Source organism: Corvus cornix, chromosome Z (assembly GCF_000738735.6).
Source record: "Corvus cornix cornix isolate S_Up_H32 chromosome Z, ASM73873v5, whole genome shotgun sequence".
Taxonomy (NCBI): Eukaryota; Metazoa; Chordata; class Aves; order Passeriformes; family Corvidae; genus Corvus; species Corvus cornix.
Window position 1 is genome coordinate 44,987,574 of NC_046357.1, and position 15,222 is coordinate 45,002,795.

Genomic DNA, 15,222 nt, shown 5'->3' on the forward strand with positions numbered 1-15,222 from the left:
ACAATCAAATACATCGGGGTCTGAACTGGAATTGCTTTCTCTCTCTGGTATCTGTTTGCAGACAACAAGAGTTTCTTCTGGTGTTAAAGATCTGTGTTACAATTTGGGTCCACCAGCTGCTTATAGACTTGGCTTATCTACACAAAACATCACTCAAGCTTGGCAACCTGGGCTCTAGTCCATACTTCTGGTCCCCACTTCCTTTTCTAGTCAGTGCTTGCCTTGATGAAACACATATAAAGTCATTGCAGCAAAAAGTATAACACTACTGTGCACAGCACCTGGTGGGGTGATGCAACCCATCTGGAGATCCAGTAGGAATCCTGGATTCCTGACTCATTGTATAGAGAGAGAGACAGCAGGAGAAAAAGAAGAAATAAAACAAGCCCAGTGGCTAATAGGCAAAGATAAGAAAAACATCATCACATTAAAGAGATTAATCAGTTGTTTGGTAACAGAATTTTGCAAGCTGAATTAAAAAATAAAACTCCTTTAGGAATTATCAGCAATAGCTACCCATTTAACTATGCAGGTGTGTCACACCATAGGCCTGAGGCACCTCAAGACATGCCTTCAGAAGCACCAGATCTCAGCTGCCACTGCAAAATAAGAGAGACTCTTGAAGAATTCTGAAGAGCAAAAACTCTCTCAGTGTTCTAAGGGGCACCAGAGACGTTCTCTTCATAGAGTGAGAAGAAATTCCTATACCATAGAGCTCAGTTCATGTCATGCTAAATGTGTGGGAAAGATAATTGCACAAATGAACACCAGAGTACAAGATGTGGAAGAACTGCTGAAGTACCTTGCTTCAAATAATGCAAGAAGTCTTTGGTAGAGGCAAGAGTTTAACCCAGGGGTAATTCTGCACTTCATACTCTTATGGCTGATTTCTTTCCTTGAGGCAATTCCCAGAGACACACTCTGCACCACCTACATTGTCTAGACGAATGCAGGATGCAAAGACTTGGTCCCCGTGACTTTCTCTACTAGCACTGACTGCAAACTTTCCCATTGATGTGCTCATTTTGCCCAGAGGGCAGGTTATTATTAGAAACATTTTATTTCAGTATGTTTTCTAGTAGAGAGGTAAGTACATGGCTACCATAACCTCTGCCTGTAGAACTCACTCCATTTAAGTGTCCATACTTTTTGCTGGTAAAAACAGCAATCCACAAAGGCAAGCTTTGCTTGTGTAGCTGCATTAATTAAAAGTGTTCTAGTACAGAATTGGAGTAATTTTATGAACTTTTACATGGAGGACTAAATGTGTTTTCCCGGGAATGGGACAGCATGAAGATGGTATTGCTCTGCCAGGTCTTCCAGACCACTTACAATCTAAACAATGTTTTCACAGCTTTTTGAAGTTTTACCAGTTATCCAGTTATTCAGAATCATCTTCATCTCTTTTAGAGCATCTTTTCCCTGGCAGGTATTTTGTTTTTGAATTTACTTGCCTTCTTAGGACTCTGGTCCCGTATTTAGGTGAATTTGATCTGACGTGGACTGACAGCTACAGAGAAGGGAGAACAGATGCCTGTTCAAGCCCCAGAAGACCCATGTTGCTGGCACCTAGAGCATATCAGACCCTTGTCCACAGATTATTTAACATGGGTAGTATCCAGGTGGATCAATTTCAGTATATACCTCTCCTCCACTGTCTCATAGCTATGACTCCTTGCATATCACATAGTCTTCACTGGCTGAAGGAATTCTGAAAAGAAGCATGAATATTGTCCAAGTCTGATTCCAGTGCTTTGTAAACTGGAATCTACCTTTCACTCCAAATATTCTTTCTAAGCCATTACTGACACTCTAAAGACATAATCCAATACTCCAGTTGCTTGACCTCTCAGACCAAACTTTGCAACACACAACATGCTTTGTTCTGGAGTCCTAATTGCAGCTCTGGGTATTGATTGCATGGAAATCCTTGGTAAAGCTCTGCTTTATCTGACCTTAAACTAAATTTATGTTGCTGGTTTTGTAAAATTTTTGAGTTTTCCTTCTTTCCTCCCTTCCCCCCCTCCTCTGTTGCTTGGCAGTACTCCTGACGTCTCTATAAGTCCTTTTTCCCCTGTGGCCACAACAGGTCACAGCCGACACCATGCAAACTTTGAAATGGTTTTAATCCATGTGCATTTGTTGTATGAAGTCTCCACTTATGAGTCCCTATCTCTCCCCCACAGGTTTTGCTGCCCCTGTGCACATATGTCATACCAAGTCAGTTTCCTACTTTGACTTCTTGTAGCAATCTGCTGCTGGGCCTGATCTGTCAATATCTTACACTATAGAGCCATATACCATTTCAGCCTACAAACCCATACCTGTACATGGCAATGAGCATGTTTTACCTTTTTAACATGCTGGTCCAAGTGCTCTGAATATTCCTCGTTGTTACTTTGACCACGTCAATCATGTGTTGTGTTCTTGGATGTCTACATTTTTTTCCTAATGCACTCAGCTTCTCTGTTGCAGCTTGTTCGCTTTTTTATAGAGAGACCATGATACATGTGCAAGCAGATTACTGTCTGTTCCTGAACATGACTCCTTGGGACTTTTCTTTTTTCTTTAACTATAAGTTCCCAATGAAATTCATTACATGTGTCCCTTTCTCATCAATCAGGATTCCTTACTGCGCATCCAGTCTTACTTTGCCTTCAGTGGACCATCATCACGGATTCGCCTTACTTTTTGCCTTGGGATTCACATACTGCAGGAGTTAAAATGCCCTCCGGGGAAGGTGGCATGCTTTTCAGACTGCAGATTTTTTAAAATCGAGGCTCAGACTGCCAATGCCCACTGGGTGGCTCCAGACACTGCACCTTGCCCCACCTCCACCTACTCAGTGCTAGCTCAGCTCTGCAGAAGTACCTGTCTGTGCTGATGGCCTGCAAGAGTGACAGGGCAGAGCCCGGGGTCATAAACAGGTGATGCACCGGACACCCAAGTAATGGTTATTGGTGAATATTTGCATCACCGTAGTGCCCGTGAGGCACTTAACTGAGGCACCTGGACGAGAGAGAGAGGCTTACACAGGCCACAGAGGTGATGCTGTTCCCTCACTGTCTGCATGGGGGGCCAAATGAGATGATGATCCAATGTAGGTGACTTATTTAAACCCTTGGAACTCAACAGGATGAACCTGGCCCTTTGGGACAAGGGAACATTGAGGACCAGAACTGCAGCTGTGTCTTCCCTGGCTCTGTGACCACATGTGTGTGAGCATGTGTGTGTGTACACTGCATGTCCCGACCTCAGAATTTCGTGTACACACATGTGTACACTGCATGTTCTGGCCTCTTTATGTCCAGCACATAAAGAGTGGTTTGGCAGGGAAGAGAGAAGTCCTTTGATTTAATTTGGAGAGAGACTAATGATCCTGTAAAGAATAAAACAAATTCATGCTGCCGCCTTACTCTCTGCCTTTTTCTAAATACAATCCTGGTTTGTCATGTCTTTCAGGATTGTGCATGTGTAGGTTACCTTCACACAAACTTGTCTTCCTGTTATAGAATTTCCACAACTTTATTTTTTTCCATCTACCAAGTGATATATGAACCAACTGTATGTAAGGAGCTGTTTCACCTGCACTACCCTGTGTTAAGGCTGGTACACCAGGAAAGCAAACCAACCAGCCAACCTCAACAAAAGTAAGCATAACAAGGAAAGGGGTGGAGACTACTCAGTTTTGTTTTACTCTAGGCAACTATTCCATTTGAACCATGATTAATACTTAATTTGGACATAATGAAGATCACCAGTCCCCACTTTTCATGCTATAACACAGTTCACTGCTTCAGGAAACCCCTGTCAGTTCTACTAGGCTTAAAAGAAGTGTGAGGATCTAAGATGGCTTTGCATCTGTGGTGATTCAATACATAAGATAATACATGAATAATGAAGAGATTTCCCCATCTTGCTAACACCATCACACTGAGAGATGTGGACTTTTTAATTTTGAAATGTTAAGCCAAGGAGACTCTGGAGTTTTTCATTTGATAATATTTTACTACCTCTCATCTAGTATGGCAACAGAAGCCCAGCCTTGTACAAAATGTCCATTTTATTGAAAGGCTGAAGTTATTAAAATTGCATTTTTCTTGCTGAACCTGACCTAGAGGTATTGCCCCTTTCACAAGGGGGTGCAGCATGTGATCCAGTGTTAACTCATAGAGAAACTGATGGCACTGTATAAGTGCTACCTTGCCTAAAAAGATGCATCCTTGTGTGGTGGTTTTAAGCCCAGCCGGAGATGAAACACCACGAGAAGAAATTAACTCTACCCTAGCTGGAGCCAGAACACCTTGACAACCTGTTTCTGTTCCCAAGGAACATGCCTCTAAATCTATAGCGCCTGACATGGGTGAAGTGTCAGAAGCACTAGAGGTGGAAAATCCCTTGCTATGTATAGGCAGGGTTTTGGGACTTCTTTTATATCTGGCTCTCAAATTAGGCAAATGGGTGTCTTTATCAAGGTCCATATATGGTACATGTATTTAAGGAGAGCAGACATAGGTGATGTGGAGGGAGTCTGTGCTCCAGCTGAAGAGTCTTTCCTTTTCTCCATTCTGTAAGATGCATAGAAATCATTAAGTTATTACAAGCTAGCTATGCCTAGGAGTTGTGGAAGATCCAGAGATGGCTACTATTAAACCCAGAACACCAACATTAAAGCAACTGTTAAGGCACTGACATGCCATTCTGCTCTTTTGAGTTTAGTTTCAGAGCTGAAGTAGTAAGCTGTGTGTTTTTAGTGTTGGCTCGTTGTTTCTTTTTTTAAGTGTTACATCTGAATATATTATACCATATGAAAAAACCCAGCAACTCCCAGCTCATTGCTTTTCTTGCATCATCATGCAAGTTCTGAGAAATTCTCTAATCACACTGCAGAGCAGGTTCCTTTGAAAACCTGAGATTTCCTGTTGCTGAGGATTTTTGCCTGGTTTTGTTTTGGTCTCTGTTTTCCCAAGAAATATATCACATATGAAAATAAACCCCAGAAAGAGCTCAAGGAGAGGTGAAGTTTGTGCTCTTCTGGAAATCGCAGTTCCGAGGGGTTGCCGAAATTGGAATCTGCAGATCTTCTTGGAAGTTGTTCTTCTCCTGCACTTCCTCTCATTAAGCATCTTTCACTCTGAGATGGAGGCTGCTGGGAGGGAGGGAATTTTTTGCACACATTTACTACCTGCCCACATCAGCAAGACAGCAACAACCAGCAAGGATATGCTTGTCCCAGGAGAGAGCTTATGCCCTATGGGCCAAAGCACAGACCCTCCTGTCATTAACAGTGGAGCTCTCACTCCATGCTGGACCACAATGGAAAAGCTTTCTCCTAGAGGTGACACAGCAGTGGCATACCACCAGCATGCAGAAAGGTGAAGCATTTCACAACCCCAAAGGGCTTTTGCAAACATTAGGACCTTGGATGTGCTGACAAATGAGTAGTCCTGAGCAAAGAACACAGGATCTGCATACAGCTTGGCCTCTGTCCTGCACTGCTTCACCCCCAAGAGCTGTCACAGTGCCAAAGTGCCACAAATGGTTCTTGTGTCTGCATTTTGGGGATCCAGAATCCACCGGTTTAAGCTGCCTGCCTGGCCCACACATCCAAAATGTCTAGAATAATAATTTCTCACTCCTCGGAGCTATTGGGCACCTCCTCATCCAAGGTGAACAGATGCCCTGTTGATTACTGGAGGGATATGCCACTGTGCTGAACATTTATTTCACTGGGTTTCTTTACTGCAGGAACCACAACAAGTCCAGTCCTGGTACTTCATGCAAATGTTCATCATCAAGTAGAGAGATACGGAGTTTTTCTTATTTCCATGCTACCCAAAAGCTTCAGAGCAACAGAAACCCTTCTGTTGGAGTAAACACAGGCCACCATCATGAAGTATAATTTAATTTAATATAACTAAATAATTTTTGGAGCATTTGAAATGCTGTGAAGGAATAGCAGGCTTTGGGTGGGCTGCTCTGTTCTGTGAATGCTACCTGTTAAAACCCAGATGTCAAATGCCAGCTTTCCATTCACTGCTGCAAAAAAACCAGACTATCATGCAGTAAGTAAAACAAACCAGGGGAGGCATGCAACACATTGCAGCATTTGTTTTACCTACAGCACACTATCACAGATATGTCTGTTAAAGCTGACTGGGAATCTCTATCAATGCTATCCCAAATGATATGTTTCAGGTTTGGGATTTGGAGAATAAGTTTAAGGGAAGGGAAATGCTTTCCATTCATTTTTCACTCCTTTACTATCATTTACTCCAAATCTAAAGTAGCTGCAAAAAACAGGAGACCACTTTTGCACTGTGTAACAATAGGAAAGAAACTCAGAAATGTCTGCTTTCCTCTAACACTGACCCATGATCTTTACTGGGGCATAAAAAACTAAATAGCTTTAAAATTTGTGCCTAAGAGCAGTTTGTGTCAAGAGATACCCATGTCTGCCTTCACTCTGACATTGATACAATGATGCTGTCAATCATCCTGCCAGGTTTCAAACATATAACAATGTCATCCCACTACTGGCAGACATCCAGTCTTCTTAGGACTCAACGACTGTTGAATAAGGGGTTCAGTCTTCTTGTTAAGTCCATTGGACCAACCACTTTTTTTTAAAGAAATGCAAGAGACACTGTATTTTTACATGGGGCATCTTGTCTTATTCTGAAGATTGAAGTCAGGCAAGCAGGAGTGCTGGAAATCCAGGACCAAAATTTATTCAGCTTTTTTGACTCCTTGATTTTCACTTTGCATTCTTGGTTACAAGGGTTCTAAACATATTAAACTAATCCCGAATGTCAAATCATCATTCTGTAATCCACAGTTACACCATTCATATGCCTGCATCTTGTCCTCACCTTGCACTCCCTGTTTTTTAACTTATATGTACATCATGTACTTCTATATCCTCCTGATGTTAACTATCAGCATAATAATAGCATTACATTATTTACATTGCATTATTTGTTCTGCTTTATTCCTCTTTTTTGATGCTGATAGTTTTTCTACTGCTTGACATTAAGTGCACAAAAATGCTGAGTAACGCAGGCATTCTTCTTCAAAATGCTTTTGCAGACGAGGAAGCTCATTAAATCATTTCACTTACTCATGCCTAAGTTGAGTCATATGCACATATCCTTGCAAGCTACAGACTGAAGTATATGATTTCCTGTATCATGACAAAATAACGTAGAAGTCTAATAAATAAGAAGCAGTCTGTACACTTATGCATTTTCACTGCCTCAGTTGAAATTAAACACTTCCCACACAAAGGAGAACTGGTTACACTAGCTTAAGAATAAACATTAGAAGCATGTTTGCATCTTGCAAAATTTATGATTTTAGTGAGAAAGTCACTTAAAATTGAACCAGCGTGATCAATACCCAACCAAAGCATTTGTGTGATGTGAAAGGTCTTAAAGACCATCTACAAACTCAGTGCTAACCCTACTGTTTCTCCAAGAGGTATTGGTCTTTTCTGGAGTGCACACATCCTCACAAGCCCACCAGATACATGAGCCCACCTACATGAGGCCACATCCTCGCTTAGGAATGTTTGTCTGGCCTCAAACACTCAGTTTTCTGTTCTGAGTGCCACAGTTTGTCAGACCTACTCTTTACAGCTGGCCTGCAAATAAGGAAGGATGCTTCTCTTTCACCACAGCTATTCAAGTAGTAGAAGCAGAAGCATGAGAAAAGAACCTTTTTGAGTGCTTCAGTGTGTGTGGAAGAAATGCTGCTCTCTGTCATGATGATGGGATGCTCTGCTGCAAGAGGAATGGGATGACTGCACATTCCCCCTTGTTAAAGCAGGGTCATGGGTACTGGCTGCCAACAGGCGCTGCATATTGCCCCTCACAAATAAGCTTCACCCTGATCTAAGAGGAAACACAAAAGATATATATTTTTAAATATATTATGTATTTTTATATATATTTTCCAGTATGTGTGTCACAAGACTTTTTCACAGATACATTGATACTGCAGCTGCTCTTTGCTTGCACGTATGATGCAGTGTGACAATAATGAATATGCAAGATCCATGGCACAGTGGATAGTGTGTTTATAGTCCTGTGGAATCAGCCTTAGGGCTTGTCTTGAAGTAATTTTCTGTCCTCCAGGTGAACCAGATTAGTCTGTCCTCTGCCACCCTTGTTGAGAGGGTTCAGGCTTTTTTGCAGAGTTCCCCTGGATAGGGCATAATGGACTTCCAAAGGGCCATTGATCCCCTCCAAACATGAACAGATGAATGATCTCCCTGTAATACTTCCCCTTTGTTTCTTTCCTGGGAATGCAGGGGGAAAATGTAGTGCACAGGCAGCAAGAAAAATACTTGCAGGATGAGTTCGTTCTACTTCACTCCTCAGGATAATGAGCTTAACACTGACTCTCTTTTTCTTCCCCCTTCTACAGCCCTTTACCTTCTCAGCCTATTTTGATGGGCTCTGGATGTGTTATGGATGTAAACTGTAATTAGACTAATGACCTCAACCTCTGCTGTCTAATATCTACAGTTCAGACATAATATTTTCTCACTTAAATTAAAATACTTTATTACTATCTTTGGAATTCCCTTAGAAAGACAACAGGGAAGTTTAGTGTGCTAGTGAGGCTGCCACACAAATGTCTTCAACTCTGGAGAAAGCAGCTGACCTGTCATTTGACAGATAGGTGGTCACAGAAGACGAGAGCTCCGCTACTTTCAAATATTCAAATACTTGATTTGATGGCTGCAGTAAGGAAGTTAAAAAGCAAACTACAGGGGAAAGGTTTTGCACAATCCTTCATCCTACACTTTGAACTAATTAAGCGAAGAGGTTTCACTGCCTTCAGTGGTGGTACTCGTATAGCTGAAATTAGACACTCTCTTTGCTGGGTGGGGTCAGAGCTCTTAGCACCTTGCAGCATTCAGCACTAGATGAAATATGTATGACAGTACATATTTCTGAAGCACAGTCCATGTATTCTTTCCCTATACAGTATTAATTTATGAAGTAAAACATCAGGTAGCATATGAAATCTAGAATAATATGAAATCTAAAAGAAAACTTCTAAAATAAGTTTTTTTGCCTTATGTTACCACAAATGTAAAAGAACAATATACATTCTCAGTTTCAATTAACACGAAATCACAGGACAAAGATCAGTAGCAGGACAGAATTCTCACATTCATGCTGATCTACATCTTCCTCATAGTAGTAATTTAGCATTGTCCAAGCTTAGGGAAGGTCTGCTTGTGTATATCCTCAAACAAACATTCTCATTGACTTTTCCAAGAAATTTCACAAGAAATCTGCCATAAGGCAAATTGAATTCACCAGATGATAAGTTAATACATCAGCCCCTGGACTTCTGGTCCTGTTCCCTTTTTCTCTGTTGTAGCCTTAGCTGACATATTTATAAAAGTTGTGTTGCCAAGTTTTACCAGCTTTTGCCAGCTGAGAAAACTCTAAATTTACATAGCCTAAATGATAGAAACAGCTCCGGAATTTGCTCTGTGAGGATTAAAAGCACTGTTCTTATGAGCTTTAGAGACCTTTGTAACAAAAGAAGGGGAAACACAAAAAAGAGGACAAATGTCAACTCAGACTGCAGCAGGAAAGTGATAAAAGAAAATAATTCTAACACCCAAACCATGCTTCTGAAAACAGTAGGTATTTGATCTGCTGATGGCATCTGCTGCTGCATTTCAAAAAGTCATTTGCACCAGTGAAGTGAGTGCAAATGGGTGCTCTCCCTCTGTGAACTAATTTTGGCTGTAGGAGGTGTAAAGGAATGGAGAATCTCTTGAGTGTTGATCAAGTCATACACATGCATCTGAACGGGGAACTTGGCCCTCTTTTTAGCTACCTCATGAAAGAAATCCATAAAAGTCCATTAAACACAAAGATAACACAATGACTCTATCTTGCACAACATGGACATCTAGGAGACAAATGCTGGGCATATTTGGCTGCATGTGTGACTGCCTTTTACAGGCTTGTCTGGGCAGCTGCCATTAGCTGCTGCCAGAAATGGGGACCTCGGCAAGGAAAGTTTCCAGCCTTAACGGGAGTGATTGTTCTTAGGCAAAGCTAAAGGAAGCTGTCCCTACCTGTGTATGTTTTCTTCCAGCTTTTTCACCTTCAGCTCATCCTCTTCTGACTGCTTCCTTCTGGCTTCCTCCTCTTCTGCAGAGCCAGCAGGAATTCCCTGTAGCAGCCATTTTTCCCGAAGAGCTTTTGACTGTAATGCAAAAAAATCCCATGTCTTAGCTACAGACTGAATAAAAACTATCTGAAGATTGAGAAGAAGCTGTCTTTGCTTCTGAATATTAGATTGTGTCCACTGAATTTCTGCTTACTGCTTCAGACAGTTGATAACAGCCAAACGATTAGCTGTTTATCCAGATGTCAATTCTTCCACACTGAGGAGTGTCACTTTTACAGTATAGAGTTTATTTAACATCGATGCCTTAATATGAAGTTATTTTTAGCTCCTAATAAAACCAAGAGTTTAAAATTAGCTAATTAGCAAGTCCTGCAAGAACTGACATTTTTGAACTGAAGTGTGGATTTCTTGTGAATGATAAGGCATGTGCTGGAAGGACTAAAGTCATAAACTTTCCAAAGCTTCAAAACCAAAAGATCAGTGTGCTCTAAATGTAATGTTTTTCATGGAGTATAAAAATAGTCTGCTATTAAATCAATCAAAGCTGTAGTTTTTTGATTTATACAGCAGATGTGTCTCCATATATTTACAGGCAGACAGACAGACACATGTATACATAAACATGAACATACACATCATCTCTTGGGCACACACAAATTAGAACAAATGAACAAAAGTCCTCCAGAAATCATGGACAACCCAGGACACAGAAACACTGCTGAAAAAAGCATCAATATCCTTCACCCAAGAGAACTATTCCTGGGAGTTTTGTTGTGCTTTCTATACCAAAAATGTGTCTATAGCCTCACCTGGTCCCCGTTTAATACAACTGCAGCTTATCCAGGGTAGTTCACCAGGGGAGGTGCACTGTTAGAAAGACATGCTTTACACTGCATATGTGCCTTTACACTGCATGTATGTTCCTTTTCTGGCCCAAATCCGGCAGAGGAATGCAGGGGATAGGATGAGGAAAATCAGGAGCCCAAAGTCCTAAGCAGGACTTTGCCCCTTGGCAAGAGGGAAATAGAGCTGGTGGAAAAAAACGTCAGCCAGGTGACCAAACAAACTTTCCCTTGCATTGATCAGTAAAGGGGAGCCTTGGTTTTGAATTTGCAAAGTGATTGGAAAGGCTAGGTCAAGGAACCAGCTCCTCTTCTGCAAAGAGGAGTTAATCAGGAAATCATCACTTCAAGGAAATTGGATTTCAGAGGCAGCCCAAACATGCCATATGTGTCTTTTCAATGCCATGCTTGTCGCTGGAACGGAACATGACTTGTGCAAACTATGTATAAGGGGAAAACATTAACCACCAAGAGCAAGCTTCAAACCTCGCCCAAAATAGAAACATTTTTGACATGACAGACAAGGCTTTCTTGCAAGTTTTTGAGTGTGTGTGTGTATATATAGACATAGTATCTATGCACAAACTATTTTTGTCACTCCATGACCTATTTGATGTCAGGCAATTAGATTTTAGTAAGGCAGCAGACATAAAGCAATGTTCACACAAATTGTATTTTATAAATTACTCAAGCTTTCACTGGCTTTAACTGTGCTGTGCATGAGAGGATGTCTAGGCAGATTTAAAGTGATTTCTATGTGAATTAGGACTTCTGCACAACAGAAAAGGTCTCATGCTCTTGTCCCATGAGTCCAGTTCAACAGTCAGACCCACTGATGCTGGTGACATACTTTACCTGGCTGAATTCAGCTTTGCTCATGGCCTCCAATGTGTTAGTTGCCAAAACATTACAAGAGGCTATCTCCAGCCACAGTTTCTGCAGTTTGCTACTCCTTGTCCTGGCACTACCATCTGCTAGTGCTTCCTGCCACATTTAATGTGGCGGTAGTGAAATTTTTGCGTTCAAATGAGCTGATTACTGGCCAGAATTTTCATGACCTCATTCAGACTCACTGTGCTATAGAAATGTCCCCTCAGAAGAGGACTCTTAAGTCATCACTTGTATGAAGAAACAAAGCGAGACAGGATTTACAGGTCTTGTGGGTCTAAGCATTTCACAATCTGCGCTTTGGCTTTTAAAGTCTCCATAGCACAGCTCAGTGGGTACCTGCTAGGCTAAATCCAGTGCAAAGCCTAGTGAAGGCTGACTGCTCTTTAGCAAATTGCTGCCTTTTCTTTCAAATGTGGACCAGCTGCATGAGGAACTATGTTGCTGCGTGTGTCATATTCAGCTGTGGTCTTGAATCTGAAATCCTGAGGGACACTCAGTTGGAAAAAACCCCGAAGTTTCTAAAGACCAAACTCTAAAGATGAGGACAGCCTTCTCTGCTCTAAACCTGTTTTAGATATGGCTCCAGCAAAAATAAGTAGATAAAGCCTTTGACAATGTGCTGCTTGGACAATGCTGGCACTGAAGACATTAAGTTAACAGTCACTCCTCTCCTACTCCAGAAGGACAGATAAAACCCAGGCTTTTTTAATGTGCTTTTACAGAGTCTTCGTGCTGATGCTCACATAGGGAGAAGTCAGTCCCTTCAGTACAACTGCTGTGCACTAAAAGTAAGGTATTTTGTACAGCCTTTGTTTTGGTCTTTGTTTATAGGAGACACTTAAGCTACAAAATCACATGGTTTCTTTCTTCCAGATTTTTTTTTTCTTTTAACCTATTAATAGCATGAATTTGAAACTGGAAAGCATCAATGGGATATTTTAAAAGACATATTTAGAGACAGGAATGCTATGATGTACTAAAAATCCTCCCTCTCGGGTGAAATGTTAGCATATTTTATCTAAAACAGGAAAACCGGAAGCTTTGATGTTTCTGGCTCTCCTTTTTAAGATGAAAATTAAGGCATTTGTTAAATACTATACTGAGGAATTCAGACAAGAAGACTGAGAAATGGAAACATTTATAAATGCATTTCCTACACTGCAGACAGTCTATTTGCCAAGCTGCTGAGGTTGTGTGTATTTATACACACGCTGCAGATACGATAGGCTAACAGGCAGGCATACACCAGGGGATGCTGGTCCCGCATCCGGCTGTGCAGCAAGCACTTTCTCCCCAGCCAGATAACTGGTGTAGGGATGAAGCAGCGCGCAGGGGTAGAAGAATTTCTCACCTGCTTTAAGCAAGCATTTCTCAAGGAGGTGTTTTCAGCACAAGCACGTAGGGAAGGCCTTGGTACACATGATGAGACTAAGGGTGGGTAGTGAGGGAGTGGTAGAGCTGCGCTGGGTGCTCAGGCACCACTCCTGGATATGAGACAGTCTAGTGAGGCAGCCCACATCAAAGCAACCCAGACAGATGCAAACCAGAACCAGATGCAGATTGGAAACAAAAGAGAGTTTGCTGCCATCTGTCCTCCATAGCTATGAAATTTCAGATATGTTTCTTAAAAAAATCTTGCAAAATCTTATCCCAGGAAGAATAGGAAGTGTTTCTCAAATGTGTTAAAAGAAGGTTTGCATGAGGATGGAACCCAGAAATACCCACCTGTATGAGCTATCCCCGCTCAACGATATTGTGCATTTGCTTAACAGCCTGTGATTAAAATGGCCACAAGCTAGTATTTCAGCATTGTTTCTCCTTCATTGTCTGCTATGAGCTTTAACTCTCTACTGCATTTTAGAGCTTTATGCACCAACGTTGTGCTATATGATTAGATGTTGTCAAAATGATAAAGAGCTCTTAGAGTGGCCAGATACACTACTGTAAAAATATAGGTATTTTTACAGCTTATTGAAGTACAGCTCATTGCCATACTGGAATATGTGAATATTGTGAATACAGTGAATATGCTGTACTTTCAGAAGGACCCACTTCACTGATGGAGCAGCAGCTATGCTATGTACTGTTTGGTATAAGTATTCTTTCATTTACTGCAAGAAAACAACTTCTTCAGGGCTAAACCTTTCAACAGAAAATAGATCATGTCATTAAAAATGCTCTCTGTTACTGAAGTGGAAAGGGCACCAGACTTGCGATCCTCTAGGTTGCCACTGCTCTCAGTTGATTTGGTTTGTCTGCACAGAATTGAGAACTGAGATTGTAAAAATAACTGGCAGCTTTACTTGGTTTCGTTAATTCAAGGATAGGAAAACAGAGTGACTTTTGCACCATGCAAAAAAGGAAAAAACCAGGTCACAATTAAGTGAACAGACCATAGTGAGGACAGAAATAAGTGAACAAATGTTGGACAGGACAGAAAGAAATTGTGCCAAATGTCTGAATGCAGCAGACACAGTGATGGCCATAAAAGTGGTGCACAGCAATCTTCTGTGCTATTTATTCCAGTTTCATGCTTCAGGACAGTGAAGCCTGAGGGCTTTAAGTTATTACATTTAGTGCTAGCAAGGAAATAATGCATAGCTTCTCAAATGCACACAGTAGAATTAATGCTGTATATCCAAAGAACACCTTTACTTTTAGTGCTGCATTCTGCTTCAATGTTGCATCGAAAGTTTATGTATTGGAGGACATTTTATTACAGCAAGTAAAACTTTTTAGCATCCTTTTCATAAATCATTATGCCTATTCCATGCCACCTCTGCAATCCCTGCTTTGTGGAAGTTGATTAGTTCTAGCCATCAGCCTTGCTAATTTTGAATCAACTTCCATAAACTTTGTTCATAAGAATAACACATTTCCAGTCCCACATGTATTGTAACAGTGTCTTAACCTGAGGCCCAGACACATCTGCCAGACTTGACATGACTTTTTAGGACAAGAGAAAAGCCCCAGTCCTTGCTGTGCTGCTACCTTTTGAGGTAGTTCCTTAAACAAGCTTTGTGTGGTTTTTGTGCTTGCAAACGGTTAGGGGACAATCAGTACTATCTCTCCTTGAAAGCAGTGCTTGCTGAAGTGGACTCTTCTGTCTCCTAAGTTCAAGGAAGATGATAATCCTGAGAAGAAACAAAGGTCAAAAGTTGACCCAAAGAGCCTCCTCCAGTAAAATGTGCCTGCTCTTGTGAAACACTTCTGGATGTGGATTATTCCGGGTAATTATGGTCTTCTGTGCCCTAAAAAACAGCCGCTAATGATTCCTGGTGTAATTCCACTGAAATCAGCAGGGCTACATCAAAGGCACTTTTAC

General features: G+C 41.3%; 1 protein-coding gene across 6 annotated transcripts in view; it reads right to left on the bottom strand.

Annotated features, from left to right (window-relative positions):
* Positions 1-15,222, bottom strand: part of PALM2AKAP2 (PALM2 and AKAP2 fusion) — a 267,420-nt gene that overhangs the window by 193,350 nt on the left and 58,848 nt on the right. For all 6 annotated transcript variants that reach the window (XM_010401306.3, XM_039567784.1, XM_039567787.1 and 3 more), the window contains exon 3: positions 10,109-10,239. In XM_010401306.3, the coding sequence (XP_010399608.2) occupies positions 10,109-10,239 (131 nt within the window). The remainder of the gene's footprint in view (positions 1-10,108; positions 10,240-15,222) is intronic.